This window comes from Mus musculus, chromosome 7, assembly GCF_000001635.26.
Source record: "Mus musculus strain C57BL/6J chromosome 7, GRCm38.p6 C57BL/6J".
Classification (NCBI taxonomy): domain Eukaryota; kingdom Metazoa; phylum Chordata; class Mammalia; order Rodentia; family Muridae; genus Mus; species Mus musculus.
In genome coordinates this window covers 38096317-38115793 of record NC_000073.6, presented here as the reverse complement: position 1 = coordinate 38115793, position 19477 = coordinate 38096317, and the positions used below count along the sequence as shown (strand labels likewise).

Here is a 19477-nt window from a genome sequence, read left to right as displayed (position 1 = left end):
CCAACACCAGAAGACTTGTTTCTTACAGGTACGGAAACTAGGAAGCCACAATCAAGATGCCCATAGATGCTGTGTCCAGAGAGGCTCACTTTCTGGTCCATGGATCTGTCTTCTTCCTCTGTCCTCACCGGGAGGAGGGGCTGAGGAGACTTTCTCAAGTATCCTTCCCGAGGGCTTTAAAAATATTTTACATTTTTATCCATATGGGTGTTTTGCCTTCATGAGTATCTGTGCACGATGAGTGCACAGGCTTAGAAAGCCGGATGAGTGTGTCAGGTCACCTACAATCAGAGTTTCAGACGTCACAAGCTGTCACGTGGGTTCTAGGAATCGAACCCTGGTCCTCTGGAAGCCCAGCAAGTTCTCTTAATCATCGAGCCATTCTCCAGTCCCCAAGATTTATTTATTTTTATTTTATGTATTTGAGTGTCTTCCAGCAGGTTTGTCTGTGCACTATGTGTTGCCGCAGAGACCAAAAGGTGTCAGAGTCCCCTGGAACTGGAGTTACAGATGGTATGAGCCACCTGACCTGGGGGCGGTGGGAACCGAATCCAGTTCCTCTGCAAGAGCAGCCCTTACTCTTAACCACTGAGCCATCTCTCCATGTGTTTTGCTAATGAGGCGTCACTATGTAGCCCAGGCTAGTTGAGCATTCATGAGTGACTTAGGCTAGTTGAACCTAAGCCTGAGTGTTAGGATGGCAAGTGCATACCACCATAGTCAACCTTGCCTGCATCCTTCTTGCTGTTTGGTTGTGAATGGTGGCCTCTTCTTCACCTTGTCACGGAATCTTAAGGGCAGGATGCCTGGATCACCTTCGTTCCCCAGGACAGAAGTCATCTTGTTTAACAAGCACTGTGTTCAAGAAGGCTTGTGGCCCAAAGCAATGACACAATCACCAAGTCCCTTCTGCTAATCCAGTAGTGTGAAGGACTTGATTACAGGAAATGGGGGTAACAGTCCCCAATATAAGAAATAAATTCTTAGATCTCCCCTCCAGAAACTAATCAGATGTGGAGCTGAAGACATAACTAGCGATCCGAAAGAAAAGGAGGAGGAGGAGGAGGAGGAGGAGGAGGAGGAGGAGGAGGAGGAGGAGGAGGAGGTGGTGGAGGAGGTGGAGGAGGAGGAGGAGGAGGAAGAGGAGGAAGAGGAGGAGGAAGATCAGCACAAGCTGAAGGCACCTGAAGGTGAAGTGATTCCCCAACATCACAATAAAATAGGAATACAGGAGCTGAGATTCACAGAAGGCCATTCCTCTCCAGCGATGGGGACAGTCATGTGGGGATTCAGCAGCCACCTCCACCACGCCAGAGCCACCTTCTTCAGTGCCCCCATTCAGCCTTATCCTGCCTCTGGCATCTCCACCTCCCGTCCCCCACCCATGGCCGGTCCTTTCCCTTAGACCTAATCAAGAATAACTGGTTTTGTGGGATTTGTTTCATTTTGAGATGGATTGGGGGGGGTGTCTCTCATAATTACGGATGGTTGTGAGCCACTATGTGGTTGCTGGGATTTGAACTCGGGACCTTCAGAAGAGCAGGCAGTGCACTTAACCGCTGAGCCACCTCTCCAGCCCTGTTTATTTATATTTTGAGATAGGGCCTTGCTATGTAACCCAACCAGGTCGGCCTTGATCTCACAAGGAACAGTCTATCTCTGCCTCCTGAGTGCAGGGATTAAAGGCATGTGCCACCATGCCCAGTCTACAATTTTGTTTTGTTTTTTTTTAACCCTAGATTTTTTTCACATCTTTAACTATGTGCAGGTGAGTAGGTCTACGTTGAGGGCAAGCAGGTAATTGCTAGTGCCCATGGATAGACACCATAGGTCCAGGACCCAGAATTTTTGTGAGCTGCCTTACATAGACGCTGGGAATTAAACTCAGTCAGTCCCTCTTCAGGAGCAGTGCCTGCTCCTAACCACTGAGCCACCCTCACAGTTTTAAGAGCTTTCCTATTATACTGTCATTATCTCTGCCCACCCACATCTCTTTCCTTCTTGCCCTACTGGAATTTGGTCCCCATTGGACAATGGCTCTCCCCTCTCCCCTCTCCCCTCTCCCCTCTCCCCTCTCCCCTCTCCCCAGGCACTGGCAGCCAGCACTATACTTTCTGTGCCTGTGAGTGTGTGTGCTCCAGGAACCTTGTGAAAGTGGCATCTCCAGATCACCTCCTGCGTTAAACGGCCCGGGACAGGCAGCAGGCTCTGCCTGGGTCCATCTGCTTTAGACATAAACATCTTGATGCTTTCCTTTCCTTGCATCTAGGGATGCTGGCTTTCCATTTAGGGCAGGGACAGGAGGTTTTCCTTTGCAAACACATGGACTAAAGTGGGAAATATAATTTGTAGTAAGAGGTCAAAGGTGGAGAGGCCCTCGGAACCCAGAACGGAGGGTGGAAGGAGGAGGGGGAAGCCTTGCCTTCACATGTGGAATAGCCTTTGTGTTTCTAACACCAGCAAAAGAATGTGCTGGGTACTGAACTCCACACGCCCAGCCTCCCGGAGCCTCCCAGGCCTCCCCGGGCTTCCTATCACCTCCTGGAAAGGCATGCTGAAGCACACCCCTTTGTCCTCTATCCATTCATCTATCCATTTATTTGCACAGACAAGCCAGGTTTCCAGAGTCTGGGCTGTGGTCTGTGCACACTCAGGAGCGGACCTAGTTGTTTCTGGTCTCACCCCCTCCATGCTTTCTTCCTGTAATCTCAATCCTCCCCTGACCCTCCAGGCGCTGAGTCAGCTGGAATTCCTTCCTAGGTGGGGTTTCAAAGCCAGACAAGCAAAGAGAACAGGTTGGTCCCTAAATTAGAAATAAAGATATGGGGCAAAATGACAATCATAACAATACTAAGAGTAGTAATGAATAACGGTGATGATGATGATGGTGGTGGTGATGACGATGATAAAGATGCGAAACGGGGAGCTTCCTGCAGTTGTTGTGCACAGATGTGGGCTCAACTTTGCCAAATTATTCCATTGTCCCACGAGTCGGAAACCCTCATGCATACAGGAATTCACATTTTTGCCGTTTTTCAGTGGGCTGCCAGCACCTGTCTGTGTGTAACTTCTGTTGGTTGCCAGGCCGATTGTAAGTGGATTCCAACGTGACAGATGACAGCGACTGAGGGATGTTAATAGACTTAGGCCTGGCACCCACAGAGGAATGTGTCCCTGGCTTCGCTGACCTAGTGGGTGAGGACCGCTGCCCTGGGGATTCGGAGGCTTGCTGCAAAGCCTGACCAGTTGCTCACTCTCTCACTCACTCATGACAACCATGATTTTCTGTGGCATAAGATAAGAAACCCAATCCCAACTAGCTAAGTCAATACTTGAAAATAATTGATTGGTTCCAGCATCCAGGAAGTTCCCAGTAATCCAGCCTTAAGCTTGATTGGACACAGGGACTCAACAAATCGGAAACCTGCCTCCCAGCAAACACCCCCCCCCCCCTCCACTCTGCTCTCCAGGAAGAGTTTGCCTCCAAAGCAGGTCAACTTATGTGGCAAGATGGCCTCGTGGCTGCAAGCCCACTTCCAGTCAGCCTAGCAACTCCTGAGGAATGTCATTGGCTCCGCTTGGGCCCCAGGCCTGTGCAGAAACCAATCACACAACCAGGAATGTGGTGCTCTGATTGGCCAAGGCCCTGTCTCCCATCAAAGTGCCTCAGAGGGTGGTGCTTAGAGAAAAATGTTGATCTCTGACCAGAAGTGAGAGCTGAGCCTCCTCCCTCAAGCCCCACCTCTGTGTTGCAGCTGTGTCTGTCTTCAGAAAACCCAAAATGAGGAGATTTTCCTGAAAGCTGGGGATATGGAGGTCGGACACAGAACAAAGCACCCTTGTGCCTTTGCCGTGCTGAGGCAGTCAGTGTTTGCAGCATATATGCCCCCAACACCCGACATGCTTATATACCCTCACTTCTTGAAGTGTCTGCAAATTAGCCTCTGATCCTGGCAAGCCAGAGCTTAGCTCAGAGTCCACACGCATCAGCTGTCACCTCTCTTCTATGTGACTCTAAGCTAAAAGGGGATTTTAATTTTCCTAGGAAGTTTTCATCGATCCTAGCTTCCCATGTAAGGTTGAATTGACTGGACGTGCTCCCCGATACAACAGAGTTAGGACTGACCAGTGTTACAGTCTTCCCACTGTGGGGCTCACTGAAACAGCGTGGGCTCGGGAGGCACAGCAAGTTAGCCTTGGGAGCAATTTGGAGCCATCCTTTCCCTGGGCAAACTTCTCCAGCAGCAGGGCCTCTTAACTTCCTATTCATACACATTTAAGGTGGGCTGGAGACATATCTCAGTGGTGAGATTGTTTAACATATTATGTGAGGCTCCGGGTTCCAGCCCAAGCACCAACACACACACACACACACACACACACACACACACACACGGTGGGGGTAGCTTGTCCAAGGCCCCCACTGTTCGAATAGTGTATTTTTCTGGTCTTCCTTCTCTGTAAACCTTATATCCTGGCTCGTGCATCTACCTCTCCACCACAATCAAGGACAGGGTCACACATGAAACTAAACCAAGACCTCCAACTTGCCTTGTGAATGAATAGTGAGCATATCTCTGGCACACTTACTGTGTCAAACACTATTAAAAGAGTTCTCTGCAGCTCTAGGAGCCTGGAAAGTTAGAATTACACCCATTTTGCAGATAGCCACGGAGCAGAGGGAGGCTGTCAACGATCCAAAAGACCAATGACAGGAGAGAGGTGCTACCTACGCTACACAGCAGCCGCATCGTGTCTCTAAGGCAATGTGTGAGGGTTCTTTCTATAGTCTTCCCCCAAGGCTGTGTTAGCTCTTAAGTGCTCTGGAGCCCATGTAGGGACAAAAGAAAAACGAACTTGTATACCTCAAAGCCAACTATTCCAGACGAGGGACCACCAGTGAGTTTCAAAGGCTTCAAACTGCACTGCAGAACTTTCCCTAGCCTTGGGCAACCATTAAATGTTTTTTCCTCCACGAAGCCCCCCAGCATTCATCTCCTCTTGAAATCATGGCCCCCAGAATTTTCTCAGCTCAGTCCTTACTATTCTAAACAACAACTGTCAATCCACATGGCTGACTGCCTCTCTTCTTAAATGAGATAAAGTTAAAATCTGACTTTTCTTGGTTTCGGTCTTTTAAAAAAAAGGATTGCTGGGATTAGAGAGATGCCTCAGAGGTTCAGAGTACTAGCTGTTGGTTTGATTCCCAGTGGCCACATAGTGGCCCACAGTACTTGTATTTGTATATAAAAACTCAGGGATGGTCTGTGAGTACCACTGAGTCTGATGCGGCAGACTCAGCTCCCTGTATGGTTGGACTCACTGCTTGACTACACAAGGCAAACACATACCCACCATTCAGTATGGTAGTCTACAGGAGCTGTTCAACAAACGGGTCTTGCAGGGACTAGAGAGAGGGTTTGGTTAAGACCCAAGTTGAGCAGCTAACAACCATCTGTAACTCAAGCTCAAGGGGCTCAGACTCCTTCTTCTGGTTTCCATGGACACCTTCACATATACAGAATTATGCGTACACACACATACATAAATAAAAATAAAATAAGAGCAGCCAGCGTCCCACTGTGAGCTCATTTGAGTGACCAGAGCACTCTAAGGCAGCATGGTCCAATCTGTAGAATGCGATGGGCTACAGGGATAAAACAAATTTGTTTTAGTTCGGTTTTTTGTTTGTTTGTTCAGGTCAGGATGTAAAGCATGTGGAGAAGCCAGAACTTTCCCTCGGCTCTTCCTGCTGCTTCTTCTTCTTCCCTGCAGAAGCAGCTCCTGCTTTGATTACTCATAACCATGATTACTCACGCTTTCCTCCTCTGTGGGGCGCTAAGGATGGAGCCCAGGGCCTGTGCCTATAACCACATGACCTATACCACAATCTTTCCTTGACTCTTTTTCCTGTATAATGTTTGTTTTAAGCCAGGAAAAAAAAATATATATATATATGGATAGGCTCACTATGTAGATCAGGATGGCTTCAAACTCCCAGAGATCTATCTGCCTCTGTCGCCCCAGTGCTGGGATTAAAGTCGTGCTCCACCATGTAGGTCTAAGCTCAAATTATTTACTTTTCAAGGCAGGGTTTCTCTATGTATCCTTAGCTGACCTGGAACTTGCTCTGTTGTTAAAGGCGTGTGCAACCAACACCTGGCCTGGAATTTGCTCTGTAGACCAGACTAGCCTTGAACTCACAGAGACCCACTTGCTTCTGCCTCCTGAGTTGGAGTGTTGGGATTAAAGGTGGGTGGGTGCTAGCTACCACACCCAACCTGTGTTTTGCATTCTTGAGTGTGGGATTCTTGTATGCTGCTGTAAAGGCAAGTGACTTGTGACTTTTGTTGTGTAGTCTTTAATTCATCTGTTTTATTGTTAGGACATACAATGCCTGAAACTCTCATTCTCTGCTGCTGATGGGTCCATAAGGAAAGCTCTATCACTGCAGCAATAGTTCATTTATTGAGCATTTACTGTGTACCAGGCCTGGTACTGAGCCACCTGTTTCCCTTAATTCTCACAGCAAGTGTAGGCAGTAGATAGCTGTGGTCTGCGAACTAGGGTCACCCTGGAACCAGCATGATAGCTTTATTGTTAAATTCTTAGGGCTGGGCTTTAACTTTAAAGGGCTTAACCCAAAGTTTCACTTTAAGTTTATCATCTGCTGTTGAATCCAACAGGGTTTGGAGAATATGGGGTCTGGGGCTCAGTCTGCTTATGACATCCTCAACAAAATCTCAGCAGCCTGGGACATCACCATTATGCTAGTCAGGACCTATGGGAAGGGCACACTCCACTTTGACTTCCAGAAGAGAGTCACTGGGAGCAGAGACAGGCTTACCCCGAGGAAGGTCCCCAGAGGTATTTAGACCCCGCCTTTCACACTTCTACAACTTGAGTACAGGTCTTTCTTTGCTAGCAGTCAATGTGCTCAAGGCATTCGTCTCAGTAGCCTGTATGTTCCACAGACCTGGGTCAGTGTGGGTTTCTTTTCTCTCTTTCTTTCTTTCTTTCTTTCTTTCTTTCTTTCTTTCTTTCTTTCTTTCTTTCTTTCTTTCTTTCTTTCTTTCTTTCTTTCTATATCATTTACTAACATAAGGGAAGTGACCCTTTTGGTCCAAGATACAGAAGGGGCAACGGGATAAGAAAACAGAGTGAACAAGAGATTGGAAGAAACAAGTGCTTTGCCATAGTTTAACACTGGAGGGGACGTCCTGGGGAAAGGTACGCCGGAGAGGAAGTGGTTACCAAAGACCTTCAAGTTTTCCGGAAGCACAAACAGCTGGAATGGGTCAGAAGAGAGTAAAGCAAGCTCTGAGGCTCTGGGGTGCGAAAGGGCACCGGATGCTGGATCCAGCAGCTCGGGCGGAGGGCTGAAGGTCAGGTCTGGGGTGGGTGAGGGTCACTTCACGTTTGTGAGGCATGTGCATACTCTGAGGTTGATGAAAACACTTGGAGTAAAATTATAGGCTGGAGACTGCCTCACCTCATGGGGACCTAAGGGTCAGAGAGGCTTTCTGCAAACGGGTTGGGCCCATGTGTGCTAGAGGCACAGAAATGTGCTTGGGTAGCCTAATGAATGAATGAATGGGTGGATGAATGGACCAGAAACACTGACAGGTTAAAGGACCTGCTGCTGGTCCACAGGAGACCTAACAGCAGCAGCCTGAATGCTGGTTCCGGTCCCAGGAGCCACAAGCTGTTGTGACCTTGGGGACACCCACGCGCCGGACTCGGCCCGGAACTCTGCGTCTCAGGGGCGGGGAGGACGAGTCAGGAGGGACAGTGCGCGCGCGCGGGAGACCGGCGGATGACGGGTTCTTAACTCCGGGCCCTCCCGTGCCTCACTCCAGTCAAGCCCGGCCGCCGATCATTGCGATCTGCCCTGCTGACATTCCACTTGGGCGGCCCATGCCGCTCCTCCCGGCCCCGCACGCTCAGAATCCTTCAGGCGCTCGCGCCAAGATTCTCCCGCGTCAGCGAGCCCGCCCCGCAGCCGCGCGCGCCAGACGACTCTCCCGCGTCCCGCCCCGCGCAGGCCCCGCCTACCACGTCCGCACCCCGCCCCCGGCGCGCAGGCCCTGACATCTAGCCCCACCCCTTTAGTGCATGCCACGCCCGTAAAAGAACACGCCCCCCGGGAGGCCACGCCCCCACCAGAGCTCCTCGCTGGTCCGCGCGGCGACGGGGCGGGCCCCGGGCCTGCGGCGGCCGCTGAGGGGCTCGCAGCCCTCGGGGCGGGGCGCGAGGGCGGGACGGGGCCGGTGCCGCGCGCTGGGATTTTTAAATGTCCCGCTCGAAGCCGGGCGCAGGAGCAGCCGGCTCGACAGCCAGCGCGGTGTAGGGGGCAGGCGCGGATCCCGCCAGCGCCGCGCGCTCGGCCGCCGCCTCCCGCCTCCTGCTTCCCGCTCGCCGTCGGCCTCCTGCCCGCTCGAGCGCGCCTGCCTGCGGCGGACACAGCTTCGGGTACGGGCTGCCTGGACTCCCGGGACTCCCGGGACTCCCACGACTCCCAGGCGTCCGGACCGGGTCCGACCAGACCGGACCGGGCCCGGGTGGGGGTGGGGCGAGGCCGGGTCACCCGGTCCCCTGAGGTATCAGCTCGGGGTGCCCCGGCCGGGGTGGCTGTGAGAGACGGGTCAGGGGTAGGTGTAGAAAGGGACACTGAGGCAGCCCCGGCCCCGAGGACGGTGATGGAGCGGGGGGTCCTCTTGAAGGGCGGCTGGGCCTCCATCCCCAACCTCAGGTTCGGACCCAGGGTCGCAGGCTGCTGGCGGCGCCTGCGGGTGACAAGCCACCCGGGCCCATCGGCCATTTTCCCGGCCGGCCTCCGGGCCCAGGAGGCTCCCGCCGCCGCCGCCCGCGCGGGAGGGGGGAGGGGTGCCCGGGACGAACTGGAAGACTCAGGTCCCCTCTGCGGGCCGTGCTCACCACGATGCTTGCTTGTTGTCCTCCCAGGTCTGAGTTCCAAGCCCAAGTCCTGAGCCATGCCAAGGGAGAGGTGAGTGGCCTCCCTGCTGCGGGAGGGTAAGGGTGAGTAGCGGTGGGGGAGGGGCGGCCTGAGTTTTTGGGGAGCAGCACCCCATGACACCATGCCCTTGCAGAGACTCGACGGACCACAGCAACATGAAAGAAGAAGGTGGCTCCGACCTTTCAGTCCGCTCCAGAAAAAGGAAGGCAAATGTGGCCGTGGTGAGTACAAAGGATACAGGTTGGGAAGGGGACAGCCCACCCCCCCTTCCATCTTACCTGGGTACCAAATTTGGTTCTTCTTACCTACTAGTGAAAAGAATTAGTTGAGAGAGAGGTTTCCTTTAGTTGAATGTCGTTCATGACCTAACAAACATTTCCCCCTTTTTCTCTTGTGTTTTTTGTCTTTGGGTCGCACCATGTGGACCCATGGTGGACCGGGATTTTTTTTTTTTTTTTTTTTTTTTTAGTTTTTGCAAGACCCAGATGAAGAAATTGCCAAGATTGACAAGACTGTGAAAAGCGAGGATAGCAGTCAGGTAGGTCTGCTGCCTACAGGGTATTCTGCCTCCTGGGTTCCAGGTTTTCTTTCTTCCAACTTTCCCAAAACAGAGCTGCAGGCCACATGGCTGAACCTCTGAAGCTTGTCAATGTGGCCTGGTCTCAGTTGGGCCTGGGGTTGTGGGAGGGGTTTGTGTTTCCTGAATGGCACCTTTAAGGTTACAGGTACTGATACCTGGAGGAACCAGAGTGAGTGTATAATTTGGTCCTTTCTAAGCCCAGGGGGAAACTGAGTCTTATTAGAAGGTAACCCAGAGTCCTTTGCAAACCCAGCAGAGCTGGGCCTGCAGTCTTACTGCGGAAGGCTAGTTGGGGGATAGGACTCCCAACTCTTTCTCCCTTGTCCATTCTTGTGACTTTTCCTAATCCCAGCAGTAGAGAAGCAAGGGCAGGCCCTCTGAGTTCCACGCCAGCCCAGACCGTAGAGTGAGACCCTGTAGCAAAAACTAAACTTTTCTCCTATGCAACCCAGAATGTTCCACCATCAGCTCACTACATTGATCACTGCTGTCTGGACCTTACGTGGCCTCAGCAAGGATCTGTAATGACGTGTGTCTCAACCAGTATTTCATTGGCTGCTCCATTTCTTCTGTCCCTCCTAATGTGGTGTTTGCCAGATCTTTCTAATGCAGCATGGTATCATAATATGAGAAGATCCTTGCATGCAGAGAGAGCTTCTATTATCTCTTTGCCTCCAGCAATGGCTGGGGACTATAGTTATGGCTGCAGTGGGGGAGCGGCCTATCTCCAAAGTGGCTGGTGACACCTTTGGCCTTCATCAAAGATAAAGCTGAGCAAGACCAGTATTCTGTTGGCCTCATCTCTCTTCTCCCAAAGGCTAGTGGTGACTGTAGAGCAGGGAGAGACAAATGGTTGTGAGGAATGTCTTCTGAGCAATGATGTTCTGCCAGCTAGGGCTGCAGCAATGTGCAGTTCTCGGCAGGACCCCAGTAGACATTTTGTTGTTGTTGTTTTTTTAAAAAGGGGGGGGTCAGTTTTTTTCCTGTTTAAAAAAAAAAAAGTAGCCCCTACAGAAGAAAAATGCATCCCATATTTTTTTCTCCCATTTTCTTCAGCAAGTTGTTTTAGTTGTCATTATTGAATTGAGTTCAGCCCAGTGTCTCAACTTTGAGCCAGTGAGAGTCCTCATATTAAATTCAATGATACTGAAAGCCCACAAAGATTTTTGATTCTTATCTTCAGCTACTATTTTTGGTTTTGAAAAAGGGTCCCTAAATGTAACTCAGGCTGACCTTGAACTCAATGATCCCTTTCCCCAGCCTCCAGAGTGCTGGGCTAGAAGCACGCACACTACCACCACTTCAGTTGCTCTGAATGACTGCATGTCCATTCTCCTGTTAGCCTTCTTCACAAACCTTTTCATTTTATTGTATTTGGTTTTTTGTTTTTGAGATGGCTCCCACTGTAGTAGCCTTGGGTGACCTGGAGCTCACTATGTACCAGGCTGGTCTCAAACTCAAAAAGATTGCCTGAGCACTTCTGAGTGCTGAGATTAAATGCAGGAGTCATCATATCCATCAAGACATAACTTTTTTCAGAACGCTAGTCAGCCATTTTTCTACTTGTTTTGCATAAGGAAGAACTATGGTATGAGGATAAAAGGTGGTAAGCCACAGTTGCAGTTGATCTCAAAGTCAGGCTGATCTGGCACCGTATAAAACTTCATATACACTCAAAACCAGACTTAATTATTCTGCCTTATCCACTGGCTTCTTAAAAAGCCAACTTTGAAGCCCTTTTGTCTGTTGAAGGCACACTTAATTTGTCTATGAACTGCAGGTTGGAAACTACTAAATTTATCTCTAAAGGCCTGCTCCCAGATGTGCCAGCCACCTGGCTGTGGAGGGCGACACCTAGCTTGTACCTTCAAAAGAACTTGGTCTTGATTGAAGTATGGTGGTAATTGTGAACCTTTTGAGTCAGGGCCGGTGATGCTATACCAAACATACAAAGCCAGAGCTGAAAGGAAGCTGCCTTTCTCGCACAGCTGGCAGGCGCTGTTGTGGGTAATTTGCATGCTCAATTCTTTCTACATTGAGCAGAGAGAAGCTTTCTGCAGCACTGGTTGGAAATCAGGGGTTCCTGTGAAAATGGTCTGGGTGCCGCAAGCCACCCAGGTTCAATTCAGGAAAACATCCCCAGGCATATCCGTTTTGTTTAATGGTCTCTGCTTAAAATAAGATAGCTGTTGGTGCTAGGTACAGTTATGAGGTGAGGCAGGAGGATCATGAGTTAGAAACCATTGAACTGCATAAGCAAGACTGGAACTCAGAAATCCGCCTACCTCTGCCTCCCAAGTGCTGAGTGAGATTAAAGTTGTGTGCCACCACTACCCAGCTAATTTATTTTTAAGTATGAATGCTTTGCCAATCTGTATGTCTGTCGCATGTTTGTACCTGGTGCTTGCAGAAGCTAGAGAGGGTGTTGAATCTTCTGATTACTTCTACTAGAGTAACGTGGGCTATTGAATAGGATATGAAATCACTTCTTTGGACTCATTAGTTTGATCTGTGATCACAACTTAGTGCTAATGAGGTAGCAATTTGTCTCGCTTTGAGTTAGGGGAAACCAAATGAAGCTGTTCCATTTATATGACTACTCTTTTTTTGTAATATAAGTTACTTTTTTTTTTAAGGTGTATTTATTTACATGAGTACACTGTAGCTGTCTTCAGACACACCAGAAGAGGGCATCAGATCCTATTACCGATGGTTGTGAACCACCATGTGGTTGCTGGGAATTGAACTCAGGACCTCTAGAAGAGCAAACAGTTAGTGCTCTTAACTGCTGAGCCATCTTTCCAGCCCCATAAGTTACTTTTTGTGTCCAGTTGGCCACCTGAGTATTTCAGTTGATGTCCCTGTTTCTGAAGTTAGTTACAGAAGTGTCATGGAGTCTTTGAGGCATGCCTTTGGCTTTTGTGTCTTCATACTGCCTCCATTTTAGCCGAGGCCAGCATATCAAGCCCAGTAATCTCCCAGTCCATGAATGGACAAGTTGCTGGTTTGCCTCCAAACAATTGGCATGTGTTCTATTGGCAGCCCTGGGATGATAATTCAGCATGCGTGGACCCCTGCTCTTTCATCCCCACCCCTAACAAAGAAGAGGACAATGAGCTTGAATACCCCAGGACTGCATTTCAGCCTCGGAAAATCAGACCACCCAGAGCCTCCCCACTTCCCGTCTTGAAGTAGGTGTTGACTTTGACCCATGGCTTCTCAGTGTCATTGGTCTTTCTGGTCTACATTACTGTGGGTGCAGACTGACATCTATCTATCTGAGTTTTTCATGTTTCTTGTTCTTTCTTTTTACAGTTGGGGCAATAGAGAAGAGGTTTGGAGGATCATGTTAAACAAAGAAAAGACTTACCTGAGAGATGAGCACTTTCTGCAGCGTCATCCTCTCCTGCAGGCGAGGATGAGAGCAGTTCTTCTGGATTGGCTAATGGAGGTGAGCTTGGAGGTTCCGGCTGCTGGGGCATCACCACTGTTACCTTTCTCTGTGCTGCTGCAGTCTCTGTGTGCTCTCTAAACTGTTGAAGTTTCTGAAATAATCTTGTCCCTTAGACATATTAAAGTTGGCATTTCATTGTTTTTCCTATCTAAGTGTGAACAGTTACAAAGTTTGTTTTTCTAATAAGTTATTAATTACAAATTAATGTCTACATATATTTATATATGCTAAATTGTTTTAAAGATGTCTACTGGAGGGCTGGAGAGATGGCTCAGCAGTTAAGAGTACTGGCTGCTCTTCCAGAGGTCCTGAGTTCAAATCCCAGCAACCACATGGTGGCTCACAACCATCCATAATGAGATCTGATGCCATCTTCTGGTGTCTGAAGACAGCTACAGTGTACTTACATATAATAATAAATCTTAAAAAAAAAAGCTGTCTACTGGAATGCACATACTAGCTGTGCAGCGGTCACTATCATTAATTATAGGCATATATGAACAGGTTATGTGCAGCAGTCAGATCTCAGATGTGCTTATTTGAATTCCCGGGATCCATTCTTTACCCCCCAGAAGTATTTCTTAATAGACTGTCTTGTTCTAATCACATTGGGAATCCACTTCCCTAGTTCTGTGCAGTGGTTAATCAATGAGCAAGCACATGAGGCTGGAGTAGTCTGCCTGCATAGTCTAGGCCTGTGGCTCCATTCCAGACAGCTCAAACAAATAAAAGAACCCTCCATATTGCAGATTTTTTAAAGTATGACAGATTAACTAGCTAATCACTAAACTTTTTAAAATGAAATTTCAAGGCTGGGCCCAGCTGTGAGTAGTCTGATGGTCTAGCATGCATGACACCCTAGGTTTAATCCTCAGTAGTACCAAAAGAAAGTGAAATTTGATGAGTGGTGCACCTCTTGCTGGGGGTAAACGTTGAGTGACTTGTAGTGCTTGGATTCAAGGGAACTTCCGGGGTACTTATAGTGAGGAAGAAATGGCATTTTCTGCTGAGAAGTGGAAGAATCATGTTGGCAGGTTTACCTGTATCCCTACTTTATATGATATGCAGCCTGTTGGGACCGAACCTAGAATCATGCTCTGCATTCTCTGCTGACTTGTCGCTTCAGGGGCCTGGCTCAGACAAATTGCTTACATTTTGAGTCTGTTTTATTTTAGATAGGCTCTCATGTAGCCCAGGCTGACCTTGAACTTGCTATGTAGTTAGAGGTAATATTAAACTTCTACCTCCTCCTCCCAAGTAGTGGGATTATAAATATATACCACCACAAGTGGGTCTCTCTTTTCTTTTTAAAAAAAAGATTTATATGTATGTCTGTGTGCCACTGTGTTTATATACTCACAGAGGTCCCAAGAGGACGTCATCTAGAATTACAGGCAGCTGTGAGCCCATCTGTGTGTGCTGGGAACCGAACTCAGGTCCTAGAGAGCAGCACGTGCCCACTGAGCTGTTTGTCCAGCTCCAGTCTGCTTGCTTGTCTCTAGCATCTTCAGGAAGTAGGTTGCAGAGTTGTACAGATTAGACATACTGTATAAGCCAGGTGTTATGGCACAGCCTGTTGACTACATCCTCACTACTGCAGAAAGAAAGAAAAGCTGCTGACAGTGCTGGTGGACACTCGAGGAGGCAGAGGCAGGTGGAGCTCTGAGGTCAAGGCCAGCCTGGGCTACAGAACAAGTTCCATTTCTCGCCAGGGCTACACAGTGAGACCCTATTTCAAAAAGAAAATGTAACTGGTATTGTTCAGCAGTGAAGACTATACCAGTTCTTTTTCTGAGTCACGGTGAAACCTGTGAAGGGGGTTGCATTCTTAGAACTGTAGACTTTGTGGAGTGGTCTCTATAAAAGTGCTACTTTGGTCAGACCTAGCCTGGCTGATTTGCTCTTGCTGTTTGTGTAAGTCATAGTGTGCTCAGTTCCTGGGTCTCACTGGGCTGTGCTTAGGAGGAGTAGGGTGACAGCCTTGCATAAAAGCAGTTAGCTTTCTTACTGTGTCAAAAGTCAGGCAAGTTCGCTTGTGCTGCCCCTCAGGAGCCTTTTCTAACATGGAATCCTTTTCCCAGGTGTGCGAAGTCTATAAGCTCCACAGAGAGACGTTCTACTTGGCACAGGACTTCTTTGATCGTTACATGGCATCACAACATAATATCATAAAAACACTTTTACAGCTTATTGGGATTTCAGCCTTATTTATTGCTTCAAAACTTGAGGTAAAAAAAAACAAAAACAACAACAACAACAAAACCTCCCTAACATTCTTTGTGTGATAAGCATTATTTCTTAAATTCTGCCCCTATGAACAACTGTCATATGCACCTTGAATTCTCTTAACTCTGACGCTTCTAAGTTAAGGTAGACAGTGTCAGGTGGAGGCGGGTAAGGAACAAGGCCATAGATCATTTAGTTTAGTAGCTACTTTAACCATAATTGACCTTGGGACTGAAGAGATTGAAATTGTGGCATAGTGGTTTCCCACTTGGGATCCTAACACTTAGACAGCTAAGGTAGAATGGGCAGTTTGAGGCCTGCATGCCCTCAAAATAATATAAAAAGGGTTGTCGTGGGGTTCTTTATAGACTATAGGGTGAATGAAGAAGTCTAAGCAGTTTATCCATGAGTCTTTTTGAGACAGAATCTCTGTAGCTCTAGCTTGCTTGGATCCAGCAGCCTCTGGAGTTGTGACATTAAAGGCCACCACAGCCAGCTAGCTTTACTTCTTATAGCTAGCATGCTTTCAGTTGCTGAAGTGAGCCAGTGTTGAGCCATTGATTGTATCCTCTTTCCACGTCAGCATACTAGAGCCATTTTGGATGCATGTCCTAATCTGAAAGTGCTAGGAACGGTTTCTTCTAATAGCATCTTCCTTCTGTTCCCTTTTAGGAAATCTACCCTCCAAAGTTGCACCAGTTTGCTTATGTTACAGATGGCGCTTGCTCCGGGGATGAAATTCTTACCATGGAATTGATGATGATGAAGGCAGGTTACACATTAATATCGTGTGTGTGTGTGTGTGTGTGTGTGTGTGTGTGACAGAGAGACAGAGAGAGACTGTCTTTCCCTTGCAAGGTGTGGTGTGCCCACCACCACCGTGGGTCTTATCCAGTTAGCCATGTGGCAGGGACTATGGCTGAGCTTTTCACAACTGTCACTTCTTTCCTTTAGGCCCTTAAGTGGCGTCTAAGCCCTCTGACCATTGTGTCCTGGCTGAATGTCTATGTCCAAGTGGCCTATGTCAACGACACGGGTGAGGTGCTGATGCCTCAGTACCCACAGCAGGTCTTCGTGCAGATCGCAGAGGTATGTGGACCTTCTGCTTGCCCACTGTGTGTTTGTGTGGCACACCACAGCTCAGGGGCTTCTAGAAGCTTCATGTGGCATCTTGTCTTAGTGCTCCTGTCTTCCTTAGCTTCTAGACCTGTGCGTCCTGGATGTTGGCTGCTTAGAATTTCCTTATGGTGTCCTCGCTGCTTCTGCTTTGTATCATTTCTCCTCACTGGAGTTGATGCAGAAGGTCTCAGGTATGTTGGGCTTTCCTGTGAGTTCACAGACAAGGTGTCTTCAAGGTACAAGCCAGCTATCAGCTGCGGACTGAGCCTCTGACTTCTTTACTGGCAGGTTATCAGTGGTGCGACATAGAGAAGTGTGTCAAATGGATGGTTCCGTTCGCCATGGTTATCCGGGAGATGGGAAGTTCCAAGCTCAAGCACTTCCGGGGAGTCCCCATGGAAGACTCCCACAACATCCAGACCCACACCAACAGCTTGGATTTGCTGGTCAGTAATCTCCTTGCTCCCTCCCATCAGACAAGTACTTAACCAACTCTGCCTAAGGAAAAGCCAGTTCTAACTCCATTAAGAATGTTTCTAGTCCATAGAGTCTGTGTCTCAGTATGCGAATACTATAGACATTAGGTGAGAGGGGGTTGTTTACTGAGACCAGTTCTTACTAGATATAGCCCAGGCTGACCTTGAACTCAGAAGTCTGACTCCCCTCAAGTGGTAGGATTTGCCACCAAGCCTAACTATAATTTTTGCTATTTCTCCCTCTTGCCTCCATATTAAAAACATACAGCAAGAAAAACGACACTTTGTTTAACTTTGACAACTTTCCCTCTTATTCTTATGTAGGACAAAGCCCAAGCAAAGAAAGCCATATTGTCAGAACAGAATAGGATTTCTCCTCCTCCGAGTGTGGTCCTGACACCCCCACCCAGCAGTAAGAAGCAGAGCAGCGAGCAGGAGACAGAATGACCAAACCTGCCATTGCCTCCAAAGACAGTGGTGTGGAAGCAGCTGCCTGGAGCTCCCTGTGCTGCCTTGGAGGTCAGGAGCCCCTGCAGATGCTGTGCTCTATGGAGAGGTGCATCTCTTCCGGAGCAGCAGGGGTCTGCAAGATGCCTTGGATGGAAGTGCTTTTATTGAATGCTAGGTGTTTTAACTATAGGGTCAAGTACACCAGCCACCTCCAGAACACCACTGAGTGCTCCAGAAGCTGCTAAGGAGGGTGCTACTTGACCCACTGGACTCTTCACACAGATGACACAAGCTTGAAGTTAAGGAGGCCACGCCATGGCGGTTGCTGGCCTCTGCTCGGGTGTTGTAGGTTGCTGTTGATAGGCTGTGACCAGTGGTTGTGAGCAAGTGTGGGATGCAGAGCCCACAGCCTGGCCTAGGCTGCCCTTCTCCACTGTCAGCCAACAGCATGTCCTGCCTTCATGAACTCTTATTTTGTAAGTGCTGCTATGTCTATCAATTTTTAATAAAGATAATACTATCTTTGAAGCAGCTGTTCTTAACTCTGTCTAGTATCAGAAACTAGGAGTTGCCTTTTAGAGTTGGTCTACCAAGTTCTCTTGTTTTTTTTTCCGAGACAGGGTTTCTCTGTGTAGCCCTGGCTGTCCTGGAACTCACTCTGTAGACCAGGCTGGCCTCAAACTCAGAAATCCGCCTGCCTCTGCCTCCTAAGTGCTGGGATTAAAGGCATGCGCCACCACTGCCTGGCCAGTTTCCTTATTCTTGAGACAGTCTCACAATGCAACCCAGGCTGGCCTAGAGCTTGCTATATAGCCTGGGCTTCCATGAGGCTCTCACCCACAATGCCCTACACAGGCAGCAGTTCACACTGTAATTGTCAGCTGTCTCGTGGAGGCATTCCACACCCAGGGAGTTTCACTCGTGTCATCTGTCCTCTCCAGAGTATTACAGGTCATAGAGCTGTAATGCATGGTCTTCACCCTTACCCAAATATGAAGGATATAAGACATTTTGTTTAAACAATTTAACATAGTGGCCTCAGACTACCTCTAAGAGGAAAATGAACCTGGGCACATTGGTGCACACCTTGCCTCAGCTCCTGGGAAAATCCAAAGTTCTAGGCTATGGCCAGGCCACTTAGGAATGCCCTGTCTCAAGACAAGTGAATGGGAGTGTCACGCAGAGTTGAATGACATAGTTAAGTGAACGTCAGAACATTTACTGCAGATTATCTCCTGATGGGCTATGCAATCACTGGGCCCCGCTGCTGGCCACTGCATTTGAAACCTCGTATGTACACTTGCATCACCTCTGTTGGTACTATTTCACTTTAACAATGCTTCAGTGTGTGTGTGTGCACACGCGGGGCAAGATGACTGAGCAACTAAAAGGCACTTACTTTCAACTTCTTATTTGAACTTGGTTTTCAGAAATCTATAAAACAGAAGGTAGCCATTTTAGATATATATTGTATTTATGCAAAGTTGGAGGTATTCTATTCTTTCACTTTGCTTTTCTGGCTCTGGAAGCTTTAAGTCTTCCTAGTAAGTGTATTAGAAACCTAGCTGGAGAGATGTCTTAGTGGTTAACAGCACTGGCTGCTCTTCCAGGTTTGATTCCCAAGCTCTTAACCTCTGTAACTCGTTTCAGGAGATCTAGTGCCTTTTCTGGCTTCCTTCAGTATTGCATACATGTGGTACACAGGCATACATGCAAGGCAAAACATTCATACAGAAAAAACTCTAAACAAATCTATTTGAGTAATGGCATTACTCAACACTTTTGTTTTTCAAGACAGTTTGTGTAACAGCCCTAGTTATCTTGGGATTTGCTTTGTAGACCAGGACCAGGCTGGCCTTGAACTCAGACCCACCTGCCTCTGCCTCCTGGATGCTGGGATTAAAGGCGTTCGCCACTACACCCAGTTAACTCATTATTTGTAAGTCCCAAACAAACACTCTTAAAAAGCAGTGGCTACCAGGCATGGGGACCCACATCTAATCCTAGCACTCAGAATGCTGAGACAGAAGAGTCCAAGGGTAGCCTGGGCTGTATTGTAAGACTATACACACACACATGCCAGTAATGTGTGTGATTTGTTTGATACAGAGTCTCCTCACTGTGTAACCCACACTGGCATCAATCATGTTTAAGCCTCTTCAGTGTTGGAATTGTAGGTGTGCACCACCATGCCT

General features: G+C 48.4%; 1 protein-coding gene across 1 annotated transcript; it reads left to right on the top strand.

Annotated features, from left to right (window-relative positions):
• The first annotated feature begins 8303 nt into the window (after window positions 1-8303).
• On the top strand, window positions 8304-17810 carry Ccne1 (cyclin E1). The gene is made up of 12 exons (NM_007633.2): window positions 8304-8472; window positions 8965-9007; window positions 9111-9198; window positions 9447-9515; window positions 12600-12748; window positions 12873-13008; window positions 15093-15239; window positions 15910-16005; window positions 16192-16326; window positions 16436-16547; window positions 16645-16802; window positions 17157-17810. The coding sequence occupies exons 2-12, from the start codon at window positions 8994-8996 to the stop codon at window positions 17277-17279; spliced, it is 1227 nt and encodes a 408-aa protein (NP_031659.2). The 5' UTR covers window positions 8304-8472; window positions 8965-8993; the 3' UTR covers window positions 17280-17810.
• Window positions 17811-19477: the final 1667 nt, after the last annotated feature.

Coding starts and splice junctions, on each gene's coding strand:
- Ccne1 (NM_007633.2), top strand. Junction 9,516..12,599: donor AAAGCGAGGATAGCAGTCAG/GTAGGTCTGCTG, acceptor TTCTATTGGCAG/CCCTGGGATGATAATTCAGC. Junction 16,548..16,644: donor GTTGATGCAGAAGGTCTCAG/GTATGTTGGGCT, acceptor CTTTACTGGCAG/GTTATCAGTGGTGCGACATA.